This window comes from Doryrhamphus excisus, linkage group LG20 (assembly GCF_037039965.1).
Source record: "Doryrhamphus excisus strain RoL-2023G ecotype Guam linkage group LG20, RoL_Dexc_Guam_v1.1, whole genome shotgun sequence".
Classification (NCBI taxonomy): Eukaryota; Metazoa; Chordata; class Actinopteri; order Syngnathiformes; family Syngnathidae; genus Doryrhamphus; species Doryrhamphus excisus.
The window spans coordinates 15,096,499-15,115,184 of record NC_136376.1 but is presented as its reverse complement, the minus strand read 5'-3'; the positions used below and the strand labels follow the sequence as shown (position 1 = coordinate 15,115,184).

Genomic DNA, 18,686 nt, shown 5'->3' with positions numbered 1-18,686 from the left:
AACACACACACACACACACTTTCTTTCACAAATGTACCCAGCTGGTTACATCCTAATCCTGAGACATAAATCCATTTAATCCCCTTGACAAAGCAATCCTAGAGCTATTGTGCTAGTAAACACAACACTAAAATGCATCTATCACACACATCTGCATATTGTGGCATTGATCATTTCCGAACACAAACCCCCAATGTGTGTAATTGCAATAAAAAGTCAAGGTACCACATTAGTGACTGAAACATCTGCCGCGCAGCGCAGACAGAAAGCAAATTGACGAAGGTTGAAAATGATGTAAATTGTCTGTTCATGCTGCCGTCGCCACATTCCTTTGACCATGATCACGAAACAGCCTAACTGGTGTCATCTAAAACTGCCCCGGTAGTTATACCTTGTTAAAACATTTGCAATGAGGGAAAAGGAAGTATGATGTAATCGGTCCCTTCCTTTGCAGCGATAACATCTTCCACTCTTCTTTCTGCAAGAGTTTGCAATCTATCTGTGGGAATTCCAATTTGGTCATCCCGAAGAAAATATGTGAGGTCGGTGGTTGCTTGGTTGCTTGGTTGCTGACGTTGGACCCAAGAGAGGACTCACTCTTGAGATTCACCTTTTTTTTTTTGCAGGAATCAACCTTCAAGCAATTAATGAGTCCATCTGAGAAACTTTAACCTTTTTGTTTTTTCAGCTGGTTTACATCCAGTTTGTATCCAGAAGTTGGCAGTCATTGCAAACATTGGATGATGCCCAGCTCGGCTCGTCCAAAATAGTCAAAAATAAAAAGAGAGTGAGAAGCTAGGACCACATCATGAAAAGATGACTTTCAAGATCAAGATCACAGGTTTTTGTCTCCCAAAGAGTGACTTTATACACCCATATTGTATGTTTCATATTACAGTAGATATTACTCGCCTTTCAATGGGCCATAAGATGGGCTCAATTAGGACACTACTCATGCTTAGAGCCGCTACTAACAATTATTTTCTTACTTGACTAATCTGAAGCTTGCTGCTTTAATTGAGTACTCGAGTTAGGCCCGAGTTAGGCCTTGTCAAACTCAGGCCCGGGGGCAAAATCCAGCCCACAATGCAATTTCAGTTGGCCCGCCTGGCAGATGTTATCAAACAAAGTGCTGACAGCGATCTACGTAATTCAACTATTCCGCGGTATAAACAACTGTAATTTTAAAAATAGAAACAATATTCTCTATTGAACCAAATTATCCATTCTTAATACCGGTGCCAGATTCAGATCAGTCGTCAAAATTATTTAATTGTATACAACTAAAACTGGCAGGACTTTGTCTGCACTTTAAAAAGCATAAGACAGTCAAAAGTCATCATTTTAACTACAGCAAAGCATGCTGGGAAACATAATCTGTCCATTCCACAGCTGTGAAATAAAAATACTGTAGCATCGCAAGAATGAGGAAGAAGCTGTCAATCAACAATCACTTTATTGAAATAAACAACCACTCCAAAACAGCCGTATAACAGCCGTATATCATTCATTCATTCATTCATTTTCTACCGCTTATCCTCACGAGTGTCGCGGGGGTGCTGGAGCCTATCCCAGCTGTCTTTGGGCGAGAGGCGGGGTACACCCTGGACTGGTGGCCAGCCAATCACAGGGCACATATAGACAAACAACCATTCACACTCACATTCATACCTATGGACAATTTGGAGTGGCTAATTAACCTAGCATGTTTTTGGAATGTGGGAGGAAACCGGAGTACCCGGAGAAAACCCACGCATGCACGGGGAGAACATGCAAACTCCACACAGAGATGGCCGAGGGTGGAATCGAACTCGGGGGTCCTAGCTGTGAGGCCTGCGTGCTAACCAGTCATGCCGCCAAGCAGCCTCTTCTGTATATCAGAATGTAGAAATTTCAAAATATCCATGTGGGTGGGGGGTAATGTCTAATTGGGCCCCCCACCTTAAGTAGGCTTTGAGTCCTTTGTGGGATTGAGTTTGACACCCCTGCCCGAGCTGAACCAAATCAATATGAACCAAACACAAACAGGTTTGGTCTGCCACTGATCTTGTGAATACTGATGACTGTGGCTGGCCCACAGTGACTTTTCTGTCCCCTGATTGGTTGATCAGAGCAAAACTGTTCAAAAAGCCACATTGCACCCACAATGACTGACTGAGGAGGAGTATTTGAAACCTCTGGTGAGTGCATGTAATTTACTGAATATGTTTCATATATTTGGCATGTGATTAGATAAATATCGATTGGGAACTGCTTCAGCTGATGTTTCTAAGAGGTTGGATGTCTGAACCCTAAACCGCTAATCCGTGACATGCAGCAGTTTACCTATTTAAGACCGAACCAAAAGAACCTCTGCTGGAAGCAGTTGAGTAGTGCACTTCATTTGGCCTTGGTTACGTAATCAATCATCAGTTCCTCAGCGTTGCGGAATTGCACTGCATAATTAGGAAGCGATGACAGTCATTGAAATATCTATAAGTGGAATAAATAAAAAGCTCTGATACATCATGTTCAATATTATGCTGTATTTTTTTTTGGTCCTACATAAACCATTTTTTATAGCCTCAAACTGAAGCAGTTTTGCCATGCTGCTGTTATTTTTTTAAGTAGGTCAGCTTGAACTAAGCGTAAAAAAAAGCTGAAAGATTCATCACTAAAAATTAGATTTTTATTAGAATAGTCTATTAATAATGCATGTTTGAAGTGGATGTGCATACATGCTTCAGTGGGGATGTGGTCAGATCAGGGTGGAGACTGAAAGAGTTAGTCAGTTGTATGAACTGAAAACAATCCCATGTATAATCACACTATTGACAGGATGGGTGCTTTGTGAAATAGTTTTTGACATCACACTTACATATAGAGACAAGTCGTGCAAAATGATAATGGTGACGATAATCATATAGAACAATGTGCACCGGATTTATACTACCATGAAGTAGAGATTTTGTCACATCCTACAAGAATGTACAATCCAGAACAGGTCCTCAAAGCACACTTGGGAAATGTCCTTGGGAATTACCTTTATGTATATTTTTTCTTTTACGTTTAATATTCGCTGTCACATCTGCAGAGGCTTGATGGCTTGTGGTTTGCCTACACTCCTGCTGCCCATGTGTTTATCCTAGTTTGTTTTCTTTCTTATGATAATTCCCCTTTCCAGATGCACGCATGCTATTTCATATGCAATTCATCAACATTCTCTGGTTAACAGACTTGGATGCCAACACTTTTTACGCATCTTGCGTTGAACTGTATTATTGTTTTCCTGTTGTTCCTTCATGCCAAAAACAAGCAAAATAAAATAAAACAATTCATTAGGTTGATTATGTTATTAGTAAAATCCAACCTCGAGGTTGGTACTTTCTGTTATTAGGTTGCTGTAAGAAATATTTAAAGGCCCTTCAGGTAGTCCAAAATACTGATGCACCAGTCTTAACCAGAACCAGAAAAAGAGATCATATATCACCCGTGTTAGCCTTACTGCACTGGTTACCTGTCAAATTAGAAATTGAGTTTAAAATTCTCATTCTTCCATATATGATCAGGTACCAGCAGTATATCTTCAAGACAAACACTGCGCTCCCAGAAGTAGAATGGCATTTGCAATTATGTATTTGCCTACAATTGCAGTTTGAACATTATTGTTTGCAGTAATTTACAGGTTTATTCAAACAGAAAACTCATTTCATGAGGCATTGCATCAGTTCTCATGCGTCACTATGAGTCAGCAAACATTTGAAAGAACTTTCTAAGTTTTGAGTAGCTGCCGCAGGGACGCTGTAGTCATGTTGTTCCTCCGGCAATATTAGTTGGAAGAGAGCCCAAGACCTTGTTCTTTGTGTTTGGCCAACAAGAGCAACAGACCTCACCTCACTGCAATTCACTAACCTTGATGACCTTAAACATCGAATAACAACATCGATTAACTTAGTGGGTCGTGATGTGCTGATACACGTCTGGGAGGAATTCTCTTATTGCACTGATGTTGCCCGTGCTGCAGGTGGTGGCCACATTGAACGCTTATAAGACAGGAAATAAAACTTGATCGTGAGTGGAATAGTTGTGATTTGGCTGGATTTTCTTTTGCTTTTCTTGAATAAAATATTATGAAATGAAATTTGAATAACCCTGAATGTCCTTTAACTCCATGCAAATAATGAGCAAGCAGTGAGGTTTAGACTCAAAACAAAATGCAACGCCACTAGAATTGATTACATGATGTCTTATATGAACAATAACAGGGAGTAACAGGGAGGATTGGAAATGAGGGATGAAAACAATAAAATACAATATGCACAAGAACACAGATGGCACTTGTTAAAAGTATCAGTTTGGTTGGTAGTTATAAGTCAGCCATGTGATGTCATCAGCATACATAAAAAGGGGAACAAGGACAAAAAACATGAATTATGCACACAGAAACAAGAAAAAGACGCTTGCATAAACAGCACAAGAAAGAAGGAGGCACTTAAAGGAAAAATGTAAAAGCCTTCAGCCAAAGGTCAAAGCCACCAGGGGATCAATGTGTTGTCAAATCACAATTTGGCTGAAAATCAAGAGTAATGAGTCTAAGTAAGGGCTCATCTTTTAGCACCACAGCCTCCACCTAATGCATCTTCCTACCAGACGAGCGTTTGTGGCATTAACAAAGCTGGTCGTCTCCCGCATTAACAACAGGAAGTGTGGAAAGAGAAGGAACAGCATAGGCCGGCTGACTGGAATGAAATATGAGATGTGTCAGAAAAGTTCCAGGACTTGTGTCACAAAAGATTCATTCAACCCCCAACTTCAAATTTAGAATTTGAAGTTTGAAGTAATCCCATGGAGTATGTAACTGTGATCTTAGCTCTCTGGTGCCATCGAACTTTTATCTACGATCGTACATATCCTCTCATTCAGGGTGTCTAGCAATGAGCACAGAGCAATGAACAAACTCTAAGTTTCTGTTGCGGTCAGAAGCAACCGCAAAAAGTGTACAGAGATGAGACGATGTCATGCTCACGTATTTTGGAGTGGTGCGAGAGGTTTAAAGAAGAATGTGAGGACATGAAAGACGACTCCAGGAGCAGAAGGCCCTCATAAACCAGGACTGAGTTTAAGGTTGAGTGCGTCAGGCTGACTGCAAGTATAGGACATCCTCAAGCATCTTGAAACCGAACCAGACGTGCTAGAGTCATCTCTCGTGGTGAGTCATAGATCTTCAAGAAAGTGTTCGATTATCAAGATGTGGACGATGATTAGTCCAGGACTCCAGCCTCAGGACTCCAGCCTCGAGTGTATAAAAGGCCGGGCAGGGAAAGAAAGGGTGTTTTTTTTCAGCTGCGCTGTAACTAGACCCGCTTACTTGTAGGCATACAGGGACTGCAGAGAAGCCCGGACATCTGTATTAGGTATTGTTGTCAGGAATAAACAATCTGGTTCTCATTCTATAATTTGGTTCTTTAAGGTTCGCTTATCCTCTACTTAGGGTGCTCGGGGAGGATTTCTACAAGAGCTGGTCCAAAAATTCCACGACCAGGACAACCACACGCCTCCTCCTGAATCCGAGATTCAACTATCCAACGGATCCTTGATAACGGCGTAGTAGCGATGACTTAATACAGTAAATGCAAACCTAAAATTTCTACCTTGCTTTGCTTAAACCCCAATATAATAAGTTTGCTTTCATAGATCACTTCAAAAATATTTGCATCTGAAGTTGATCTGAGGCTGAAATTTTGATTTTTGAATAAGAAAAAGATGAACTGAATACCAAAATTGGTGTCACTTAATTGCATTGCAATTGATTGTTGCAGCTCTAATAATAATACTAATAATAGTGTTAATTAAGCATATTATGCAGCTATTTCAGTGGCCTCTGAACAGATGGCTCCCTGACAATCCAATAGTTATCTTTCCAGAGAGGCAGACCAAACAGAGGGGGGATTTCATAGAGCAGATGTGCCGAAGGACCTTGCCATTCTTCTACATCTTGTGGGTTGGAATGATCCAACAGGATAATCAGAGCAGCTTATACACTAGTTCTTATAACCTTAATCCCAGGATTGACAATATCTAGGATAGTGTTACAGACAAGGACAGTTTCTTTCTCTGATGCAATAACGCTAATATGCTGGTCTGGCAGGAGACTTAAGAAATCAATGTCTACACTTGTACGATATTAGAGCACATCTCACAACTGTGTGTAGAAGTGATACACGCCAATTACAAGCCAGCCCTCTTTCTTCTCTAAATGTGCTTAGCAGCCACTTAAGGAAACCGTTGCTGATGTGTGACAAATCCCATCTGAAGAGCGGCTCTTCCACTAAAGTTCAAAAATATATATATTAATAAAGCACAGAGAGTATTAAATATAGCTTAGCTGTAAGTACTGTTAACATTGAGCTACTTTCCTCCATTTTATAAACACTAGGGGACATAAATGAGGCAAAAAGTAACAATTTGAATGGAACAATCTGTTAAATGGCTGATTTAAACATTTAGTGTACTAATAGAATGTGAAATGAGACTCTGTTAAATCTCTTAGATGGGTGCCACAAAATACACGCTACATTTTTCTCCTACTCTTGCAATCTTAAACGGCTTCATGGAACTATATCAAATAAAAATGGATGTTTCATTTACTTCATTTACATTTGTATGTTTAAATGATGCCTGTACACTTTGAACATTGCAAAGCATTTGAAAAATATGAGTTACTACTGGATAAAAATGTAGATGACTTCCATGGTCTGGAGTTCAATACAACCTTGCTGTCTGAGGCTATTCTTTGCATATTTGTAGACATAATAAAGCATCAAGCATGTTAGCAATTCTCAAATGAATGTTTATTGTTTCTAGATTAATTTATTTAATTATTGTTAAGTATTTGGTGAATTGTGTGACTGTTTATTGGTTGCATGTTTACAAAATTGGAGTTCACCATTTGGTTGCAACCAGCAGAGGTGCTGTTGATTCAATCTCAACTAGTTTGTGGTCTCTGGAGGTACAACACGTTGTTGGCCATTCAAGTTTAATTGGGAAAACAATAGTCATCCCTCGCTCCCTCACACACAGTTTTTTTGAAAATCAATTTTTAATACGCAACTATGGACAATTATTATTCAAAAAATATTATATAGTGTACTGTATGTAGTATTCTGGCCACATGGCACCAAAATATTTAATTTATTAATATTGAATCCCACTTCATGGAAATTCACTTATCGCTTGTGGGGTCTGTAACCCTGTAATCCCAGCTGTCTTTGGGCAAGAGGTGGGGTACACCCTGGACTGGTGGCCAGCCAATCACAGGACACATATGAAGAGCTTGCAACCAAAAGGCGCTAAATCCAATTTTCACTAAGTTGCATGTTTTTCATGAGTTTAATAGACCTCTGTCATGTGTATCCAAATCACATATTTTGGTCTTGAAATCATTTTAAAAAATATGAAAAAAAGTGATATGAAATTTATGCTTTCAACCAAAAGGCGCTATTTCCATTCCAGATTTCAACCAAAAGGAGCTAAATCCCTTTCTTTATTCTTTATTCTGATTGGCCCAAGTTTCCCATCTATTGATAATCTGACCAATCAGAGAGAAGAATACAATTGGCACTGCACATACAGAAAGCCAGTATCAGTGCGCATCCTGTTTTGTTTGTGTACATTAAGTACACGTATGATAGTTACAGTATGTTATGCAATTCAGGAGAACACAAATTGTGTTTTTACAGTATTCTGTAACATGGAAGGTTTTTTTACGCCATAAAAGGCATGTCTCTACCTTGACACCTCCAACTTTCATGAGAAACATTATTTTACTTCTACTAAAAAACATACAATGTAAAGAGTTTGTAATGAGATGATTTTTGTCACTGTCACCTTCATGGTGCAGTCAAATATGAGCACTGCTTTTAATAACATTTTTATTATTGTCTGCAAATTGTTATTTTTCATATGTCGCTCTACTGCAGCCTACAGGTTGAATGCACCTGCAATGTATGACATGTTTTGTACTATTGTCTTGTATAATTAAAAAAAAAAAAAATGTATTAAAAAAATATATAAAATACATGGTGTGTGCAGGATTTTTATAGCATGCATTTTTATGACCTATATTGATAGCTCTTTCATTTGCAATATAGACTTGATGACCAAATAGATTGATATGTGCGTAATTAAAAATCATTGATTTTCTCGAAATCAGTCAAAATGGATTTAGCGCCTTTTGGTTGCAAGCTCTTCATATAGACAAACAACCATTCACACTCACATTCATACCTATGGACATTTACGGTATTCATAATCTAGTCTAGTTAGTCGTTGTTGGCTCTACACTATAAAGAAGATATACTATCATAAAAGTAGAGATAATGTCTGAACAATCTTTGACAGCTTCTAGCAGTTGTATTTAAACAAGGTAGAAATCCCGAGGGAAATCCCTCTAATCTTTTGATTCCAATGTCTGTCCTCGGACTAGGCGGCGGCAGCGTACTATTAATCTGCTTTTGTCTGAATGGAGCCGCACAAGGCTTGTAGAAAATGACACTGTTCCCCAGATATGGACTGTTGAAAGCTAGTGATCCATGCATATTATAGGGGAGCACTCCTTCAAATGCAAACTGGAATTCCCTTTCCAATGCTGAGCGCTTGTATTTGTGAAGCTGAGTGTGAAAGATGGCGCGTGTTACTCGTGTAGAGTATGAACACAAAGTGGAGAGACCGCCTTACGGTTGCAGGGATCTCTTGACAGGTTTAGTACCACTTCTGGAACTAGGTTAGGTTCCTATTGAAATACTATGTCAACACAAACAAGAATTTTAGAGCAACAAAAAATGAACTTTCGGTCAAGTCTATAAGTCTAAAATACAGTAAAGTCTCGTTATATCGATATCGGTTATAATGAATTACTACTTATTACGATACTATTTTCATTTCCTGGCAAATTTCTAGTCTTTTATGATATAATTAGTTCCGTTAGTACGATACCCGGTTATTATGATAATCCGGTTACTAGGATGCCCTTTTCATCTCCCGCCAGCCAATTTGGTCTGCTTATATCGATACAAAAGCAGCTTAAATCAATCTTTGCTTAAGGATTTCAATACCAAAAAAGAACACGGCGAACGGCTGCTTCCAGTCAACTTTATTTTTCACACTTCCACCACCAGAGTGCAGCACATACAGCGGAAAACACCCGTCCCTCGCGCCTACCCCTCCGGGTGGCAACACCTTCCCTATCGATAGTTCCGGGGTGAATTATGTCCCGGTAACCGGTAATCACTACAGCGTAAGTTTATTTTTATTTACTGTAGTACAAAATGTATTGTAGTACAAAATCATGCTAGATACGCAATCCATGAACTCAAGGAGAAAATTACATGCCATATCAAAGATCCGCCCACTTTTAATGCAGTTCGGCGCAGGATCGGATATATGGATAGTCCGGTTATATCGGTATGTTTTCCGACTCCCGAGAATATCGATATAACGAGACTTTACTGTATGTAAATGTTACAAAAAAATCTTATTTTCAGAATTAGGCTTTATCTTGTTATATGTTTTCTATCGTATTTGAAATATGTTTCTTTATTTAACAGCACATTCAATGACATTATTGCCTTACATGAGCCCATTAGACTGTGTGCAATGATGTGTATTTACCCGAAGAACACGTCAAATAAAGATATGTTCTTAAATTGATTACAACACTGAATCTATGTGTTTATCTCCTTGGTCTTTTTTTCATTTTTTGGTGCAGACAAAGCAACAGACTGTGTTTTTTCACTATTATTTATCTCAGTGGTTGAGATAAAAGTAGAATGTCCTTTAGGATAAATGTCGCAGTAAAAAATGTGTTGTACGTGAGTCTGAGCTTTAATTCAGTATATAATGTAAAATAGCTGCACATCTATATGTATTATTAATACCACCTCACTCTGACATCTCTCCTAAAGAATACATTCCCCCAGGCATCAGAAAAATATAATGTATGACTGTTCTATTAATACAACACCTACCAGCCATGAAATAATAAGAACATCTATTTTGCAACTACTTAGATAAACGCTGCTTGTGAGCTGTTTTGCTGCTACATCCACAGCCACACACTACGAGAAGCACCTGAAAACGTAGCCTCGGAGCACTGTCATAACATCCACAGATGGGTAATAGGGTAAGGAAGTGCACTGAGCAACTACTGTGAGAAAATATAACTCTGACTCTGTAGCCCCAGTGCACAAGTTGATTTATGACATTTCTGTTATTGGACGTAAAGGTTGGTTGAGGCTGTGAAATACGACCTGGTCACTGCGCACATATGTACGCTTTTACTGTTCAAGGCTGCCTCCAGTGGCTCAAACATAAGTCAAACCCCGCCTGTGAATCGGATCATGGAACAAATAAACTGCTGCATCGTCTTAGCTGAGCTCTTTTTTTACATTTAGCTAATGTGCACTGAAATGAACATCATTTCATCTTATCAGGATGAAAATATGGCACTGCATCCATGTTATTTCTCTAATGAGAAACGAGAGGACAGATCCGAGGGAACTTAGCGATATAGCCACGAAACAATGCATCTAAATAATTGTTCTAACCGATCAAAGGGATTTGTGCGGGCGTAGTCATGCAATGTGCACACTTGTGATTGAGCAGGGGAGAGATGACAGTTGTGGTAGCAAAAGCCAGCAATGCTTTCATCTGATCAAAGTAAGAGAGCAGCTTTTAAATGATTTAATGGACAGGTAACGTCGACATTTTGAGGCAGTTTAAGGTTGAATCGGGTAAGCTGACTTGGAGGACAATGTTTGTTTACTATGTTGACATTTTGGGATCTGACAGACAATGATATGTACATTTTGGAATGCCAGCCCCGGTGTCTATTTTAAATGAGTTCTATAAACCTGAATGCGCACACACATTCTTTTATTTCTCTTGGAAAACGACAAATTCTATACTAGGACACCGAGCTAAGTCTTTTTTTTTTAGCTTTTTTCCTTGTTCTTTGGACCACAAGTAGTTAACGATCATATAATTTCAAAGGTTTTCATCTTTGAAAAAGATGGAATAAAAAGTACACGGAATGATAATAGACAGAAAATATACGATATATTTGTTTAGCAAAGTTTGTGCGGATGAGAACCAAGCATGAAGTGTCTCCCAGTTCTTTTCCACGTGTTGTGCAACTCAGACTGTGTGTGTGTGTGTAGTGGCGTGAGGACAGAAGAGGTGAGGCAGGGCCTCAAATAATATTATATAAGCAAATGAACAAAATAAATATTAATACACATGTAGATCAAACTGTTTAAAAATTTTTTTTTTTTGTAATATTTAAATATTTTCTGAAATAAAAATCATTTCCTGATCAAACACAGGGATAGAATCCTAAAATGAGCATCTCTACTCCGCTTAGTGTGCGAGTCCGCCTACCATCTGAGTGCACTCTGAGTTGGATCATGGCGCCTGCTGCTTTGTTTGTCAACATGCTCCCAATAATAAAACGTTGCAGAAACTTTCCACAGCCTGTGGAGTGCCTTCAATGTGCGTGTGGCATTATTCATCTTGCTAATCGGACAATAAAACACATAGAAATGTCATACGGGAGGCACTTGCAGTACTGCCACTTCCTGAAGGCGAGTGTATGCTAGAAGGTGCTTGTCACTGCCGTTCTTCCATAAAGGAAAAGCCAGCTGTTTTTATTTTCCAGCTAGCAGATGCATTCAACATATTTTAATGCACTGCTAAATTAATTTGACATTGATAAAACTTGTCAAATTAACCACTTCGGATGAGTGGTTAGCGCGCAGGACACAGAACTAGGAGAACCGAGATCGATTCCACCATCGGAGTTTGCATGTTCTCCCCGTGAATGCATGATTTTCTCCGGTTTCCTCCCACATTCCAAAAACATGCTAGGTTAATTAGCCACTCCAAATTGTCCATAGGTATGAATGTGAGTGTGAATGGTTGTTTGTCTATACTTGACTACTACTACTAGTCTACTAAACAGTTGTGTTACTCACAAATGTCTTTAAATGTATCCGGACTGTATGTGCGTATGGGAGGAGGAAGATGGCCCCATGCAGAGAAGACAGTTGAGTTTCCTGATGTTGTTTTGGTGTGCTTTGACGTTGGCGTTATGGCAATAAAAAATTGTTGAGTGACCATTCCAGACTGGAATTCACAAACCACAAAAGGACGAAACTCGGAACACCAAAAATCAAGCCTGTATTATTAGGGTTAGGATAACACGAGAATAAAACACACAAATGTAACATTTAAAACAGACCGAGTTGCATTCTGTCCTTTAAAGCCAGCTGATGAACTGCAGCGTTATGAATTCATTATCCCAGTTCACGAGGTTCATTCATGTCGTTGTAGGCTCATCAAAAAAATATGAATCCAGCAGGAAATCAAACATGCTCACTACATATACGACATTTTAATTAGTTGCATATGCCTCAGTAACTATTGGCAATCCGGTGAGAGAATCTTAGGCTGAGTCGTTGGTCAACCAACGCTGACCTAATGAGCTTATTGTTAATAAAAGATTACATGCTCTGACGGGCCTATAGGAAATTAAATAAATGTGGGATATGCCCAATGTGACCATATATGTAAAATATCATCCCCAAGTGAAGTGAAGACTACAACCTGTAGATAGGCTACTACGTAGTACGTAGATACTATGTCCCTGAGAGGTTGTATGCAGAAAAGGTTACCGTCAAAGCAATGTGACTGGAAGCTTCTAGCAATGCCATGGCATCACTTTATCGACTTTATCTTTCATCATCTTGGAGGGAAAGTCCAATATTTCATAATCAATACATTTTAGGAATAACTGAGCATTTTGTTCTTGTTCTGCAGGGAAAACTGAAAGGTTTTTAGACTGCGGTCTAGAACATTTTATTGTGTAACACGCCGTGAGTGTTTTGTACATTTCCTGTGTACCTTGTTAAAATTAAAATATCTAATTAATTTAATTAACAATGAATATGTTGTAAAATTCATTCATTCATTCATTTTCTTACGCTTATCCTCACGAAGGTCGTGGGGAGTGCTGGAGCCTATCCCAGCTGTCTTTGGGCGAGAGGCGGGGTACACCCTGGACTGGTGGCCAGCCAATCACAGGGCACATATAGACAAACAACCATTCACACTCATCTGTATACCTAAAATTTTAAAATTAAAATTAAAATTAAAATTAAAATTAAAATTAAAATTAAAATTAAAATTAAAATTAAAATTAAAATTAAAATTAAAATTAAAATTAAAATTAAAATATTTAATTAATTTAACTAACAATGAATACGTTGTAAAATTCATTCATTCATTCATTTTCTTCCGCTTATCCTCACGACGGTCGTGGGGAGTGCTGGAGCCTATCCCAGCTGTCTTTGGGCGAGAGGCGGGGTACACCCTGGACTGGTGGCCAGCCAATCACACATATAGACAAACAACCATTCACACTCATCTGTATACCTAAAATTTTAATTAAAAAAAAATAAAATTAAAATTAAAATTAAAATTAAAACTAAAACTAAAACTAAAACTAAAACTAAAACTAAAATTTAAATTTAAAATTTAAAAAATGAGCAAAAAAGCTGAACATGTTAAAATAAGATTAGTAATTTACTAGTCAATTTTCTGTGCCACTTACCCTACTACTAATACTGTAAGTGTTTGTCAAAATAATTTGATAAGTCTGGGTCCGTACAGAATGGCATCCAGAGCCTGATGCACACTGCAATCTGTAACCTCTGGATGTTTTTTTTAATGAGTTGGAATAATAATTGTTAAATAATAATAGGGCATACAAGCATTAGTGTGAATGTTTGATTCTCTCTGTAGTGTTCTAATGAATGACAAAATACATATAAATAAAAATAACAACAAAATAAAGAACATACAATTCCCCCGACTACTCTGAATTATACCCACAGAATACTAATGTTTTTTATGCTCCACATGAAACTAAAATGACTAACAATGTAATACATCATGGAACCATGCAATTGTAAGCCTTTGATGCTTTGCGTTACCCAATACACCCCATACACACACATACACACACACATACATCATGACAGTCTGCAACATTAATTTGTGTGATTCTATGATTCTTGTTATTTGTTTATATTTTATAAATACTTGATTTAAAATGTTTACTCCGTCTAAGTTGCGGATCCTGCTTTTGAAGCAAGCCACTGGAGGGATAGATTCATAGGTCAACCCATCCCAGTGGACCTGTTTTGATAGGAACGTACAAACCCCTTTGGGGATGGAGAGCACCTGCATGCTTTCCTAATGAGGCCTTGCAGGAGATTCACTCATTCCAAACAACGGCAGATCAATGGCATACATCCCAAGACCGTAACAAATAAATGGCCTTCACTAAAAAGAGGGAAGGCGTGTACGGCTTTGGAAGGGGATGTTCAATACAATAGAGAATTTGAATCAGTCAGTATTTAACTACAGAGGACATTTTGTACCGTCAAAGCGGATGCAGATCTTACCTTCACTGCAGTCTGTTCCTTGGAATCCAGTCTCAGAACAGTCACATGTTGGCCTGTTGTTGATTAAACTGCACACTCCGCCATTCAAGCACATGTTGGCTTCGCCACACAGGTCCTTTAAGAGCCCTGCACTGTCCACCATGACAGATGCTGTGTTGTTGACCTTTATGTCCGTTATCCAACCGGTGAAAGGCGGTTGATCCCTGATGGCAGCCGACGTAAGGCGTAACGCCACCGAGCGCAATTCCGGCGGGATCCCACCGACAAACAAGTGACTGAAAACGGTCATATCCCGTCTTTTGGATTTCACTTCCACCCATTTGATCTCATTGTCCACCATCAGGGTGGTGTTCTTAAAGTTTCTCCTTATGGTGACGGTGTGCCACTGGCTGTCGTTGACCCCCGTGTCGGACACGAGTGAAGCGGGCTCGGCGCAGAAGATGGAAAAACGAAGGCTAAGTTTCCCGTTGAGAATGAAGAGTTCCAGAAAGTCGCAAAATCCCTCGTCGTCAAAGTAAACCAGCAGCCCGTGGGAGCTCTTTGTTTTCATGTTGAAACTCATTTCACTTTCGCAGCACGCGTTCCAAACTGGGAATCGTGCCCACTGTCCCTCTGCACCTGTAAACTCCAGACAAGTGCCAAGTTCTACGCAGCCACAAATGAGCAACCCGACCCAAATCAAATGGGCACTGTGATGCTTTTGTAAAAGCATTGTGAGAGCACTAATTTATGTGGATGGCTGAATTTATTTATAGGACCTTTTGCTTGAGCAAGATGTAAAATGGTTTGACTGTGACAAAGAGGCAAATATATTTAAGCGTCTCATTGTAGGGCAAAAACATACGATATTTGAATTTCAACAGACTAAAAACGGTCAGCACTTAGAGACACTGGGAAAAAATATCAACACTGCCTAGGCTGTTTGTGCCATAGTTTAAAGTCCTCTCTGCCATGGCTCTGGAACATGAAAAACTGAAGGGGATTCAAACAAAAAAAATTGTCTGTGCGCATGGAAGAACTCCTCCTGATGCCAGTTAGAGAATGCACGGTTTCACGTGAGTTGACGCTGCAGCCTTAATCTTCATGTTCATGCCAACTTGGTTCTGGCTGGTAACTGGAAGCCTTGCTGTGGGCTTTTCACCCTGCATCCTCTCTAACAAAGTGAAAATAAGCCATATGGAGACAAACTGGCTTGATGAGATCAGCAAAACAGGCAGTCTGTCACTCTCCAAGTTCTCTGCAAAAGAAACACAGTTTCAATACCAAATCAGCCTTTTAACTTTAACCGTTAGATTGGCTTCAAATTGCTTCAGAATTCTTCTGTCAACCAATGGATTCAAAGTAATCCCTTTTTTTTTTAATTTTTAAATTTAATATATTTTTAGTTTGAGCATAGAAAACCTGTTTACAATTTTCTAAATACGGTTTTAACATTATTGGAGCTGTCTAGACATGAAATAACACCCCCTTGGCCACCAATATTGTAACCATAACACAAAAATAAGCCATATAAGACTTAGTTGAGACTAGTGTTGGTTGCTGTAAATGGAAGCCGGACAGGAAGCGATGTCAAGGGTTCAGAGTTGAGTTTTATCTTGGCGTGGGTTACAGACAAAACATTAGCCCACAGTCTGGATTATTGTGCCTTTTGTGAGATAATTCAAACCTGCAATAAAAGCCTGTTGGTAAAGCGATCAAGTCTGGTGCTTGTGTGTCTCTCTGACCTTTACAGTAACAGTAACAGCACACCTAGTGACCAGCGTAGTATACGTAGTACTGTAGCATCATAGCATCTTTGAATAAGTCTTCTGAATGCCTTATATTTTAGTTCATTTAGCCATTTTTATGATGGAAAAGGCTGAATTTGGGCAAAAATACATAAAACTTTTTTAAACAGTTTTTTTTTTTCCCATGGGCAATAGGTTGCATAGTCCTGTCCTGCAAAGACGTTTTACTTTTCAACCAATCTTGGCCAAAGATGTGCTTCTCAGTCCACTAAAAATTTGTACCAAATGTTGTGGTGATTCAACTAAAATCCCAAAAGTCCCAGTGGGTGTTTTCTGGACTTCTACGTCTGGAGTTCTACGCTCAAACTTGGGGTTTAATCACAGCACCACCATGTGGTGTATTTTTGTCAGAAAAAGAATTGCAGAGGCAACACAGTAGTGATGCATATTTTGAAAAAAGTTAGCTTACACACAAAATATACACGTCGTGAAAAAATGAGGGCACCCCATCCATCCTTGTAAGACTTCAGATCACCGACTATCCAAGGAGTGTTCCTTGATGAAAAGTTAAAGAGGCCCAGTTTAGCTTTCATTGAAATTCTCTGTGTGCATACAATATATTCTGCCTGATGGCATTTGATCTCATTGATTTTGTTTGTTTAGCTTTTTTTTGTGATGCCGCCACAGAATGGTGAATGTGACGGAAAAGAGGTCAAGTGTGCTGATGACTCTAGAATGGGAAATGGAATTAACTGCAACGTTGGAAAGCGGTATACACATCTCCGGCCTGGCTTGGGTTAACAGCTTTGCACACTTGAATGAAAGTGAGTAATGTTAAAAAGCAGGATGTACTTCACTGCATTTATTTATTCATTTAAGAAACAAACAAAAAAAATAATTCCTCTTTCTGGACCGGTCACTCTACATTTTTATTGCAATTAATACATTATAGAGTGGTTGGTTAACTTTTACTTCAAGTGTTACCTCTACAGTTAATAAAAGTCTATGATGGTGATAGTTTGACCCTGGAACAGATGAACCTGTAAACCCTTGACAAAGCATGGAATCCGTTCACGCTGACGTCATTCTTTACTGCTGACAACCAGGAGGGGTCATATTTACATGGTGTCTGGGGATTGCTATAATTTGCTGTGATGTATCAACCTGCTTGTTGTGTTCAGTTGTTGTCTTTTGTTGGCATTCTGACTCAGCGCAACATCTCATCATTCCCACAAAAAATTATGAGGGAATTGCAAATTCAAATGATGCACTTTGGCACAGTACACACATGGTACATACATGACAGAAGATGATTGGGGATCTTTACACACATGCAAAATAATTAGTATAATCCGAAAACATGTATCATTTAATATGTCCAAATCCAGTTGTAATACACGTGACATAACTTCTACACCCTTTCAAATACAAATGAATGAAATACAAAATGAAAAAAAAAACATTCTAACCAGTATCGAATGACTGGCCAGTTCATTTTTGGAGGAGGGAAACACGCAAAAAAGTGCGTCATTTGCTTCACAAAGGTCGATTTGTGTGAGGACCCCGCTAGAAATAAGCGCACTGTATGGGTCTCATTTCCCCACAGTTTGGGAGGAACGATCCATCTAAAGTATTGCGTGTACATACACGGACGGTGCAGTAAAATGTTTCAAATAAGAGGCTAAAATACCATTTGGGGGTTCACCATGCGCAAAAGCGACGGAATGTTATGCCTTTAACGTTTCATTCCTTTACATCTTGTCCCGAGTGACAGGAAAACCAGCGTTTTAATACCATTTTTAAACAAAGGATACGCAACTGTGAGAAATAACATTTTGCTCTCGCTTTACGAACGCCTCCCTTTTGGCTTTGTGCACTTGTACGGGACCCTAAACAGTTGGACCCTGCAAGGGGTACACTACGTCTCAAATCCACTCAGTAATCTTTCACATCCATCAGTATGTGCTGTGGAAAAGGAGACGGTCCGCGTTCACTCAAAAGTCTTACCGGAGGTGACATTTACCTTCAACATGCGTCCTCCCACGCCGTCCTCACATTTCAAAAACAAACGTAAAAAGCGACATTAAATAAGAGAAAATATGACGCGGAGCTTCCAGGAGAAGAGCACAGCAATGAGAATCCAGTTTAAGTGGAGGTGGAGAGAAGAGCAGTGTGGTGCTTCCCCTGTTGAGCTCGTCCACGGACTGCCAGCTTCCACAGACAGAGCGCGTCACGTGACGCCTCCTGCAGGGGAGGGGATGGATGCAGTACCTTGGACAGCGCCTCGGCGTCCACACATGAAACACATGAGACTTCTTGGAACGAATAGTTCATACGAACACCATTGGAAGGCCACGTTTGTTTTGAAGGCATGCAAGTTTGTCCAAAATATGACAGCAGCGGTAGATTCAGTGATGCAATTATATTAGATTCATAGATAGAGTCATAGTCATTGCAG

General features: G+C 39.3%; 1 protein-coding gene across 31 annotated transcripts in view; it reads right to left on the bottom strand.

The window, feature by feature from the left end:
- The window catches only part of LOC131107920 (neurexin-1a-like), a 250,969-nt gene extending 232,549 nt beyond the window's left edge, over window positions 1-18,420 (bottom strand). For all 31 annotated transcript variants that reach the window (XM_078787439.1, XM_078787440.1, XM_078787443.1 and 28 more), the window contains exons 1-2: window positions 18,252-18,420; window positions 14,502-15,738 (exon numbers count right to left, since the gene is read on the bottom strand). In XM_078787439.1, the coding sequence (XP_078643565.1) occupies window positions 14,502-15,213 (712 nt within the window). In that variant the 5' untranslated portion in view covers window positions 15,214-15,738; window positions 18,252-18,420. The remainder of the gene's footprint in view (window positions 1-14,501; window positions 15,739-18,251) is intronic.
- Between the last annotated feature and the right edge of the window lie 266 nt (window positions 18,421-18,686).